General features: G+C 43.7%; 2 protein-coding genes across 5 annotated transcripts in view; one reads left to right on the top strand and one right to left on the bottom strand.

Annotated features, from left to right (window-relative positions):
• Positions 1–8,871, top strand: part of LOC143989698 (oocyte zinc finger protein XlCOF8.4-like) — a 28,632-nt gene extending 19,761 nt beyond the window's left edge. For all 4 annotated transcript variants that reach the window (XM_077489969.1, XM_077489970.1, XM_077489967.1 and 1 more), the window contains one exon: positions 7,260–8,871. In XM_077489969.1, the coding sequence (XP_077346095.1) occupies positions 7,260–8,002 (743 nt within the window). In that variant the 3' untranslated portion in view covers positions 8,003–8,871. The remainder of the gene's footprint in view (positions 1–7,259) is intronic.
• Positions 1–12,234, bottom strand: part of LOC143989546 (uncharacterized) — a 600,653-nt gene that overhangs the window by 394,273 nt on the left and 194,146 nt on the right. The window lies entirely within an intron of this gene.

Raw genomic sequence — 12,234 nt, 5'->3', positions numbered from 1 at the left:
CAGAGAACAAGATTCGTGGAGTAGTGTGTCAACGAGACGGATTTCCAGGAAGAAGAGACTTTACGATCTCCTAGGCTTTCGGTGGTCCGGTGAGGCTGTAGGGCTGAGATTGCGCACGTTGCCTTGAGCTCTCGGTGATGAGGCAGGGGGATGGCTCCTCCTGCGTCTGCCGATGTTAAAGTTGCCTGCCTCTGCAATGCCTTCCATAGAGTCAGCTCTCCGTAACACGGGGAGACGAAAATCACTGTACCAGTCAGGCACTTCAACGTGGGGCAAATTGAGAGTACTACAAAAATGATCAAGATCTTCTGGCACTCTGAGATTAACCGAGTGACCGTTATAGTTGACTGAGAGACAAAGCGGGAATTTCCATCTGTACGGAATAGCGCGGGCTCTCAAGAGATCTAGGACCGGTTTTAGCTCTCGTCTTCTCTGTAGAGTAATGGCCGACAGATCTTGGAAAAGTTTAATTTCAGCGCCTTGATGAAGCAACCGCCCTCCATTTCTCGCCCTCCGCATAATTTCTTCCTTAAGGATATAATCTGCTATGCAGCATATGACATCCCTAGGGGGATCAGCATCCCTTCCCCTGGGTCGTAGGGCTCGATGAATGCGCTCTAGGACAATAGGCGTATCGGGGGGCCTCTCTAAGAGGCCATTAAAAATGGCCGTGACAGAGCGGGCAAGCTGTGTAGGTTCCACGGACTCTGGAAGACCTCGTACTCGAACGTTGTGTCTTCTTCCACGGTTGTCAAGGTCTTCCAGGTGACGGTTAATGTCCCTGAAGTGGACCGCGTGGGATTCCGAGACTTGTTGCAATCGGCAAAGAGTAGTGTCATGGCGGACTTGTGTGTCTTCTATGTCTTCCACCCTCAGGATCATCGACTGAAAGTCCGCGCGTAATTCGGAGACCGCAGCCGCGAGTGCTCCTTTGATATCCGCCGTCATAGCTTTCAAATCTGCAAGACTGAGCGATGGAGACGACGGTGGATCCGTGGGTTGAGATTGTGGGCTCTGGCTTCTGGATCTGTTAGGCCCTCTGCCATGAGGTGAATCGTCGCGCGGTGTTGCGTGCGAATCAGACGCCGTTCCTCTAGGCCGCGCACGGAATATCTCCGGTATGTGTTGGTTTATAAGGGCGTCTTGGCTCCTGGACGAACGGGAGGGTAAACCAGAAGGGTTTTGCGGTGTGCTCCCCATGTTTTTCGGTGAGATAGATACCCGATGGATAGATAGCTGGACCTCTGGGAGAGAGAGCTTAGAAGGGAGCATCCATCTTCCTCAGGCACCAAGCCACCGGCATTACTATTAAACTATTATTATTATTACTATAAAGTTAAAAAAGTAAAAGTTTACTAGTATTGTGTAGGGATGGGCTGCCTGTTCGAGTCAAACATGAGTTTGACTCGAACATTGGCTGTTCGCCCTTTCGCCGAATAGCGAATTTGGAGTGTTTGCGGGAATTTTCGAAAGCCGTGGAACATTAAAAGTGCTAATTTTAAAGGATTATATGCATGGTGTTGTCATAAAAAGTGTTTGGGGACCTGGGTCCTGCCCCAGGGGACATGTATCAATGCAAAAAAGTTTTAAAAAGGGACATTTTTTAGGGAGCAGTGATTTTAATAAAGCTTAAAGTGAAACAATAAAAGTGAAATATTAAATTTCTTACCTGGGGGTGTCTATAGTATGCCTGTAAAGTGGCGCATGTTTCCCATGTATAGAACAGTCCGAAAAAACATTTATTTAAAAGTACTAGCGGTAGAGTTGGCTATAATGAATTGTCGGGTCTCTGCAATACACATAAAAGTAAACGGCCTGGGACTCCCCCACAGTGCATTACCAGGCCCTTTGGGTCTGGTATGAATACTTAGGGGAACCTCAAACCAAAATTTATAAAAAAAAAAATGCATGGGGGTCCCCCTAAATTCCATACCAGGCCCTTCAAGTCTGGTTTGGATATTAAGGGAAACCCCAAGCCAAAAATGTTAAAAAATGGCGTGGGGGCCCCCCTCAAAATTTTAAGGGGAACCAAAGCGGCGAATTTTTTAAAAAATGGCATGGGGCCCCCTAATAATCCATACCATACCCTTATCCGAGCACGTAACCTGGCAGGCCACAGGAAAAGAGGGGGGATGAGAGACCGACCCCCCTCCTGAACCATACCAGGCCACATGCCCTCAACATGGGGAGGATGTCCCCATGTTGATGGGGACAAGGGCCTCATCCCCACAACCCTTGCCCGGTGGTTGTGGGGGTCTGCGAGTGGGGGGCTTATCGGAATCTGGAAGCCCCCTTTAACAAGAGGGCCCCCAGATCCCGCCCCCTGTGTGAAATGGTAATGGGGTACACATTATGTAAACAGATGACCCCGCCCCCTACTGACACCAGGGGGAGTCCCTGTGCATCAGCGGGGGCGGGGTCACTGGATGGCCCCGCCCTCAGTAATAAAAGAACTGTCAAAAGTATAGAAGCGTCACACAGCAGGAACCTCCCATGGATGCGGATCATCCGGAGATCAAAGCGGGGGAAGAAGAAGCAGTGGAGGAAGATGCGGACAAGAAGGCCAAAGGAAGAAGCAGTGAATCGAAGGAAGCAGAGGAAGAAGTGGGGGAAGAACAAGATGGAGGAAGAACACCAAAGGAAGACCAGAAGAAGATAAAAGAAGAAGCGGGGAAAGAAGAAGACATTAATAAAGGAATTTTCAAAAACCAGCTATTGTCTTTAACATTTTTGACACTTTTTGGGAAATGGTAAGGGTACATTTGTACCCCATTACCATTTCACACAGGGGGGGCGGGATCTGGGTGCCCCTTCTTAAAGGGGGCTTCCAGATTCCGATAATCCCCCCGCCCGCAGACCCCCACAACCACCGGGCAAGGGTTGTGGGGATGAGGCCCTTGTCCCCATCAACATGGGATAAAATGACTTTTAAATTACTTTTTTTCCTTTAGAAATTACATTTTTTTTTCTCGGACACAGGAAACATGCGCCCCTTTACAGGCATACTATAGACACCCCCCAGGTACAAAATTTAAAGGAATATTTCACTTTTATCGTTTCACTTTAAGCATTATTAAAATCACTGCTCCCAAAAAAACAGCCATTTTTAAAACTTTTTTTGCATTGATACATGTTCCCTGGGGCAGGACCGGGGTCCCCAATCACTTTTTATGACAATACCATGCATATAAGCCTTTAAAATGAGCACTTTTGATTATTCATGTTCTTGTCCCATAGACTTTAACAGTGTTTGCCTGTTCGAACAAATTTTGTGCCTGTTCGCAGTGACTTCTGCAAAACCGAACCGGAGGTGTTTGGCCCATCCCTAGTATTGTGCATTATATGTAAAATTATTATATCCATGAAAAAAAGTCTCAACTTTCAGTATTACTTTAAAAGCCCCCCCTTCCCCCTCTAACCTCCATATATCTTCATGTGTGACTGCCAGGTAAAATCCCCATATATCCTACTTCTGGGTATATTTATTATTATATATATGATATAAGATATATTACTTTCACTATTTCACTATTATAGTAGTGATTGTCTGCTGTTTTTGTACTATAAAGGATTTTTTTAACCCCATCATAACAGATGATTAAACAAAATCATGCTGCTACTACTAAATGTCCTATGCTGGTCATCAGGGGGCAATTTTTGGACGAGAACTTTTACACAAATACTTGTATGAAAATTATTTGTACATTTGATGAATGGACAAGTGTAGTTTTAAAATTCCACTTGCTTTTAACATTCAATTATAAAAATGAGCAAAAACCACATACACAATGTGAAAATTTGTTCGATGGAGAAAAGTTTTCTGTTCTGCTCATTGAATTTTCCCGTCACTGTGGTGGAAAATGAACGCCAATTTGACCCACTAATGGTTAGAAAATTGGATGAATTTTTTTTTTGAAAGAAAAATGAGTTTGTGTACAGCCAGCATAAGTGACATCAGGTGCAGGGAGCTTGTACCCACCTACCTGTCTATGACAAGGGAGTCTGTCATCCATCATATTATATTACACTCCTGTCTGATCATCTGCAATACAGCATTTTATCTCTTTTTTTACATTTTAATAATGTTGATCTCTGATTCTGATATGTAGCAGATTCTCCCTCTAATAATACATCTATCTGTCTGTTATTCTCAGAGTGGATTAAATATCCAACTATATATCTGGATATTATATTTACCGCTGTATATAGATATTCAAGAATATTAACTCAATTATACACCAACCTTTTTTTGAGGTTTTTATTCAATTATTTGATTAAGCAAAACAATAATCAGCCAACAATGAAATTCTGAAAATAATCATTAGTTGCTGCCCTACAGACGAGCCATTTTTTTTTTAACAGATATTTATTGAAATCAAACAGCATTACACTTTCAAAGCTTTAGACAGAAATACACATTAGTGTTACAAAGGAGTTTTAACTTGTGTCTGGGGTTCTGCTCACAGAGCAGAGAAGTGAATGCCGGTAGCAGATATAGTTTACCTATCATCAACCCGAACGTAGCATAAATCTAGGATCTCCAGATTCTATACCACCATCCTCATCCCGCAGAAAATATTGAATCTGTCAATACGGGGGGGGGGGGGGGGGGTGGGGAGACGGAGGGGAAAGGATCTGTGAGGGGAAAAGGGTAGACACAAATATATTATTTATTAACTCTCATACTCCCCAAGGTACATATTATCATGATCTGCCATTAGCATCTATCAATCTTAACCAAACTTTATCAAAATTCACTGGGCATTATCTGCTCTGATAGGTGAGCCTATGAAGTGGAACGGCACCATGATTCGCTCGTAGGCGGGTCTACTGATTTCCATTTAAGATTTCCCTCCTGGCATAAAACAGAGAGAAGGTCAAGCAAAGTTTGGTGTATCTGTCTCCTTGTACCTCCTCCAGGTGACTCAGTAGGAGGGTCAGGGTATCAAGTGGGGCCAGCATTCCACACACCTCAGTGAGGGTATCAGCCAACTCCTTCCAGTAGGGCTGAAGTTTAGGGCATGACCAGACCATGTGCCAGAAGGATCCTACCTCCATTTTACACCTAGGGCATAGCGGGTCTTGTTGAGGGAAGATATACGCCAATCTCTGCAGTGTGTAATAAGCCCTGTGGATAAATTCTAGCTGAATAAATCTTTTGCCACTAGCATGGAAGGGATGAACTCAGTTACGCAGTCCTCCCATACCTCGTTATCAAGAGCTGGGATGTCCGCCTTACATTAAAGGGATTGTAAAGTTAATTCTTTTTTTAAATAACAAACATGTCATACTTATCGCCACTGTGCAGCTCATTTTGCACAGAGTGGCCCCGAACCTGCTCTTCTGGGGTCCCTCGGCAGCTGTCTCTGCTTCCTCCCGCAGGTACTTTTCATGTTCATGTGAGCTCTCTCGCATGGTGAGAAGCATCTGCGGGCGCGCTCCCGTGATACAGCCGGCGGCTATAGCCGCTCACTGCATCACACGGCCCCGCCCCCGGCACTCCGCGTCAGTGGATGTGATTGACAGCAGCGCGAGCCAATGGCTACGCTGCTTTCCATCCATCCACTCCAGCCAGTCAGTGGCCAGGCTGAGTCATGAATAAGAACGCCGGGTGCGAGCACGGGATTTTCAAGGGGTGAGGTAAGTAAAACGGGGAGCTTGGGGTGCAGGCACTGTCAGATGTTTTTTCACCTTAATGCATAGAATGCATTAAGGTGAAAAAACATTTAACTTTACAACCCCTTTAATCTAACTGGGTCAGTTTAGTGTCATAGGATACTGTCAGGTACATGTATAAGGAGGGGCCTCCCCATGGTACTCAAAGTCAGGAGATGCTCTGCGGAGTGCGACTCCAAGGTTACGGTTTCTGGGAATTGAGCCCCAAAGGCATGTCTCAACTGCCAGTTCCTGAACTTCCAGGACTTGGGGATTGAGTATAGGGATCTCAGTTTGGAGAAGGTCAGCAGCTTATTATCCTTGGTGATGTGTTTCATGGTTAGGATGCCTTTCCGTGGCCACAAGGAGGGCTCCGGCAAGGTATGGAAATGGGGAAGCATTGGATTGCTCCACAGTGGCATGTGGGGGGAAATGTTAAAGGGCCTCTTGTAGATTGCTCTAGATTTCCGCCAGACCCTTACTGTAGTTTGCATAGGGTGGTCATAAATGGGGAGGCCTGTCTCTCACGGAAGACAAGATTGCTGAGAGCAGCGTACAATCCCAGTGTGGTCACCTCTAGGGTAGTCTCCGGATTCTGTCTGGGCTGGGAGAACCACCACCGGACGGTGGCGGGCACAGCGGCCCAATAGTTAGGGAGCGCCAGTCCTCCACCCCGAAAGTGGAAGATAGAGGATGTGCCTTGCTACCCTTGGGGGCCTCCCAGCCCAGACAAACGCGATCAGGATCCCCTCCAGGCGCTTGAAAAAGCTCCTGGGAAGATGGATCGGGGTGTTTCTAAAGAGATAGAGAAACTTGGGCAAGAGGATAATTTTTAACCCTGCCTACTGGTGTAAGGGGTAGAGTGTGCCAGGTGTTGTATTTAGTAGTGACTTGTTCATTAAAGGGGTGTATGTTATGAGTCGCATACTCTGTTATTTTATTGGTGATTTTTCTATTCCCTAGATATTTAAAATCCTCAACCCACTGGAGCTGTGTCTGAGTGTCGGGATATGTAGTCAAGGAGTGGAGAGGGAAGAGCATAGATAGGTCTTTCCCAGGCTTAGGTATCACTATTATGACCGCCTCGCCCAGAGATGGTGGGAGGGAAGTCAGTTCTGTCACTTTAGTCATCATTATTTGGTGTCTAGCAGTCAAAACATCCGGATATTGTTTATAAAATTCTATGGATATCCCATCTGGGCCAGGCGTCTTGCCCGATTGCATACTTTTTAATGGCTTAAGTATTTCCTCTACCACAATGGCTCTGTCTAGGTCTCTCCTGTACTTGTCAGTCAAAACGGGAAGGTCCACAGTCTCTAAATAGGAGAGTAGCTCGTCTTCCCCATAGTCTACTCTAGATGTGTAAAGAGTCCTGTAGTATGAGACAAAACAGCCATTTATCTCTTCAGGATTGTACAAGAGGTCTCCAGCAGGTCCTCGTATGTGGGGAACACTGATCCCACAGAGGACCCATTTACTAGTTACCTTGGGGGGGGGGGAATTGTAAGATCCTCACAGACAAAGCTGCCTGATGTGGGTGGAGTCCTGGTTTAGGGGAACCAATCAGCTCATGTCTAGTAATAATCTTTGTATTTCTATTTTAGTAGATGGACGGGAGATGAGGAAAACCTCAGAGGATTGTCTCACTTTGTCTCCAGACTGTAAAGTAGAAGATGAGGACATCACACAGTATAGTCCAGGAGAAAACCCGACTACCTCAAATGTCCATCCGGCACCACACAGTGTAGATGGACCATCGTATTCATCTTATCCTGAGGAACCTCAGACTGTGCGGGACGGGGCCGTCCTTCCAACAGAGAAGAGCTTTTCCTGTACTGAGTGCGGGAAGTGTTTCCCTTGTAAATCCAAACTTAATGTGCATAAACGAACTCACACAGGAGAGAAGCCATATTCCTGTCCTGAGTGCAGGAAATGTTTTTCAGATAAGTCCTATCTTTACAAACATCAGAGATTTCACATGGGGGAGAAGCCGTATTCCTGTCCTGAGTGTGGGAAATGTTTTTCGCTGAAGTGCAATCTTAACAGACATCAGAGATCTCACATGGTGGAGAAGCCGTATTCCTGCCCTGAGTGCGGGAAATGTTTTTCAGATAAGTCCAGTCTTTACAGACATCAGAGATCTCACACGGGAGAGAAGCCGTATTCCTGTCCTGAGTGCGAGAAATGTTTTTCAGATAAATCTTACCTTTACACACATCAGAGATCTCACACGGGGGAGAAACCGTATTCCTGTCCTGAGTGCGGAAAATGTTTTTCACAGAAGTCCCATCTTTCCAAACATCAGAGATCTCACACAGGGGAGAAGTCACTTTCCTGTCCTGAGTGAGGAAATTGTTCTCACTGAAGTCCTGTCTTCCTATACATCAGGGGTCCCACACAGCCCTCGAGGTGTATTAGTGCCTTGAGTGTGGGAAATGTCTTCTATATGAATGTTGCTGGACATCACAGCTCTCATGTGGGGAAGAAGCACACCCTGATATACACCTCAGATATACTCCATGGCTGATCTTCATCATGTAAGAAACAGTTGATAAGGAGATCAGAGATCACCAAAGACATGGATGAAGTGTTGTACCGTGTTGGCCATTGATAGCAGGAGAAAAAGAAAAATTGAGTCATTACCTCTCATTGGCTGAGTACATTTTGTGGTGGAAGATTTCACAAACACTTAGAGGTCTATTTAAAAAAAAAAATAGTTGCACGTTTATGATCGGCATTCGCCCAGCCATGATGAATATTGGCCGTATTTTATTTCATACTCTGATTTCCTTGGCTCCATCTAATGACCATAATGCAGTATTGCACTAACTGAGGTATTTCAGGAAAAATACCTGATTATGGCCACTAGATGGAGCTGATGATCATAGGAAATCACTGTGTTTAATCACAGCCCGAAATTGTAACAGCTGGATGAATGATTGTCACATTAGTCCAATACATTTTTTGAAAAATAGATCTCTTAGTCTCCTTCATCAGACATGTCTTCAAACTAATACCTGAGATCATACTCATACACTTATCAGTACAGTACACACTGAAGGATAGAACTTAAATAAGACAACACTGTTAGACTAACCATTGAATTAAAATGAGAAATACTATGTTTGGACTTTAGATGGCGCTAAGTATAATAGCAATTATCTCCAGCTAGTGGCAAATGTAGTATTTTCTATTTTAAATCAATGGAAATTATTCGACCAGCAAATAGCCAATTAAACTCCATTTTCCCCTTATTCACACAGAAGGAATGTACATGTATTTTCATTGGGTGAATTATTATGTAAATTATTTATGAATAGGCCCCTAAATGTCAGGAGACGTTTATATAAAGATGGGAAGTATGAAGCAGATAAATGAATAGACCTCCTAGCAATGTTATTACCAGGCTGCACCTAGGGGGAGCTCTAATGATTAGAGTGTGACCACAGCAGAGTGATCCCATCTAGCTCACATTAACCCTTTCACTGCCAGAGCTGGTTTTCCATTATTTTTGCACACATGGTAATATGGAGTTTTTGGGCCTGAAGATTAGATAAAACCCCCAAACAAAGCAGAGGCCATGGAGAATAAAATGGTGGTAATTGTTAAGGTGTTCCTCGTACACAAATTTCACCTTCAAATCCGGGTTTATTTTCTACTTTCCCCCCATTTTCTATGGTGTGATCTTTTCTACAATACTTTGTTATAATAATGTAACACGTTGTGTATTGTATTTTACACAAACTAATAATGACTCCGCCTCCACATTCCAGACAAGTCATCTTTCTGACCAATTGGATTTCTTCCTTTACTATTTCCTGATTTTATGACTGAAATCTTGTTATAATTAAAACTATAATAAAAATTTGTATTGAATGGAAAATAAGTTGTGTGTCGGTACAATAATGAAAATCTTTAGTACTCAAAATTTCTCATAAATGATACTTTAAATCCTTTACAGGTCATCGATTTAGAGAACCAGAAATGACGGGCCAGAGTGCAGTGGTCAGGAACATGTCATATACAGTCCTGTGTATAGAGTGCGGTGGTCAGAAACATGTCATATACAGTCCTGTGTATAGAGTGCAGTGGTCAGGAACATGTCACATACAGCCCTGTGTATAGAGTACGGTGGTCAGAAACATGTCATATACAGCCCTGTGTATAGAGTGCGGTGGTCAGAAACATGTAATATAAAGCCCTGTGTATAGAGTGCAGTGGTCAGAAACATGTCATATACAGTCCTGTGTATAGAGTGCAGTGGTCAGGAACATGTCACATACAGCCCTGTGTATAGAGTACGGTGGTCAGAAACATGTCATATACAGCCCTGTGTATAGAGTGCGGTGGTCAGAAACATGTAATATAAAGCCCTGTGTATAGAGTGCAGTGGTCAGGAGCATGTCATATACAGCCCTGTGTATAGAGTACGGTGGTCAGAAACATGTAATATAAAGCCATGTGTATAGAGTGCAGTGGTCAGGAACATGTCATATACAGTCCTGTGTATAGAGTACGGTGGTCAGAAACATGTCATATACAGTACTGTGTATAGAATGCGGTGGTCAGAATAGGGATGGGCTGAACACCCCCCCCCCCTCCCATTCAGTTCCCTCCAGAATATGTGATTGGGCAAAAAATTTGTTTGAACACGCGAACACCGTTAAAGTCTTAGGGACACAAACATGAAAAATCAAAAGTGCTAATTTTAAAGGCTTATACGCATGGTATTGTCTTAAAAGTACTAGTGCTAGCTATAGTACAGGCTATAATGAATTGTCTGTCCTGGCAATACACATAAAAGTTCATTGATAAAAACGGCATTTTTTTTTTATTTTGGTTTGGGGTTCCCCTTAATATTTATACCAGACCCAAAGGGCCTGGTAATGGACTGTGGGGGAATACCAGGCCATTTTCTTCAATGACTTTTATGTGTATTGCAGAGACCCGACAATTCATTATAGCCGGCACTACCGCTAGTACTATTAAATGACTTTTATTCCTTTAGAGATGTCATTTTGATCTCGGACTGTTCTAAACACGGGAAAAATGCGCCCCTTTACAGTCATTCTATAGGCACCCCCCAGATACAAAATTTAAAGGAATATTTCACTTTTATTGTTTCACTTTAAGCATTATTAAAATCACTGCTCCCGAAAAAAAACCTGTAGTTTTTAAAACTTTTTTTGCATTGATACATGTCCCCTGGGGCAGGACTCGGGTCCCCAAACACTTTTTATCACATTAACTTGCATATTAACCTTTAAAATTAGCACATTTGATTTCTCCCATAGATTTTAAAGGGTGTTCCGCGGCTTTCAAATTTGCTGCGACCACCCCAAATTGTTCACTATTCGGTGAACGGGCGAACAGCCAATGTTTGACCCGAACAGACAGCCCATCCCTACTCACAAACACTCCTCTTCCTCTTTATGCTTTGTCTGTTTAAAACCAGCAAGCATCTGAATATATTCTTGAGCACTGGTACTCACATGAGTGTCCTTGTAAGCTCTAATGATAATGGATGCTGGTGGTCTTCAGCTTTCCATGATGCGCTGTTCTTTATTTTCCTCTGAGCAAGTCCATTCCCTCTATTACTGGTTGTGCAAAATCTTTCCACACCTCAAAGCTTTCTTCACCAGCGGGGGCAGGGAGCACCCCTGAAAAAGCCTTTCATTTGCGATAAGAATCGGCATGTAAATTCTGAACAATGTCTTCAGTGACTTTTAGCAGCAGGTGCTCAATATTTATCTCCTGCTTAGCGGCTGTAGCAGTCAACAGAGTTTCACCTGATGAAGCCGTTGTATTCAATGATTCCCACTTTACAGGCAGGGCTGGTAACTTCCGCCTTACTGGAGGTGAGATTACTGGAAATACTACAGCACAGCCAATTACTTCAGCCCCCTTTGGATATATGCAAAAGGGCCCTTTAACTGGATTTAAATCCACCTCACTGAGACAGAGATAATGGGTATACAGTTCATAACTCTCATCTTCCTCTCTTTTATCCACAAGAGAGGCAGACTGCAAGGTTTCATTTGCTTGTAGCGCCCCCTGCAGTCTATGGGCGCTCACAGTGATAGGTACAAATTAAATAGCAAATGTCCTTTTAGGTTGAAGTCCCTCTTGCAGGGCTCACTGCCTCACCGATTCTGTTGAGAACAGCGACATGGTTGTTCCTTAATGTCCTGATCCAAGATATTTATCTCAGCAGTGCCTCCAAATGTAGCACTATTCTTCTCTCTCTCTGCGGCTACTGAGGTATGATGGCATCACCTGTATAGTATTTAGGAGCAGAGTCTTCATAATCTGTGTGATCAGGACAGGATCTCTAACAAGCACAGTACGTCCACTCAATTGGGGCTTATGAATAGCAAGTGAAATCCCAATTGAGAAATATATCTCCACATAGACAGTAATCCACACAGCATTGTATTTGAAAGTCCATGTATTGAAGAAATAACATTCAGTGAACCATCCGACATAAAGTATTTTCCAAACAGGAAAATGAAATCATTAACAGTCTCTATGTATGTCTCAGTGAGGTGAATCTTACCACTTACCCACAAAACCCCTCAC

Source organism: Lithobates pipiens, unplaced genomic scaffold, assembly GCF_037356315.1.
Source record: "Lithobates pipiens isolate NorthernLeopardFrog02 unplaced genomic scaffold, aLitPip1_a1.2 Scaffold_18, whole genome shotgun sequence".
In the NCBI taxonomy this organism is placed as follows: Eukaryota; Metazoa; Chordata; class Amphibia; order Anura; family Ranidae; genus Lithobates; species Lithobates pipiens.
This window is presented reverse-complemented; position numbering and strand designations above follow the sequence as displayed.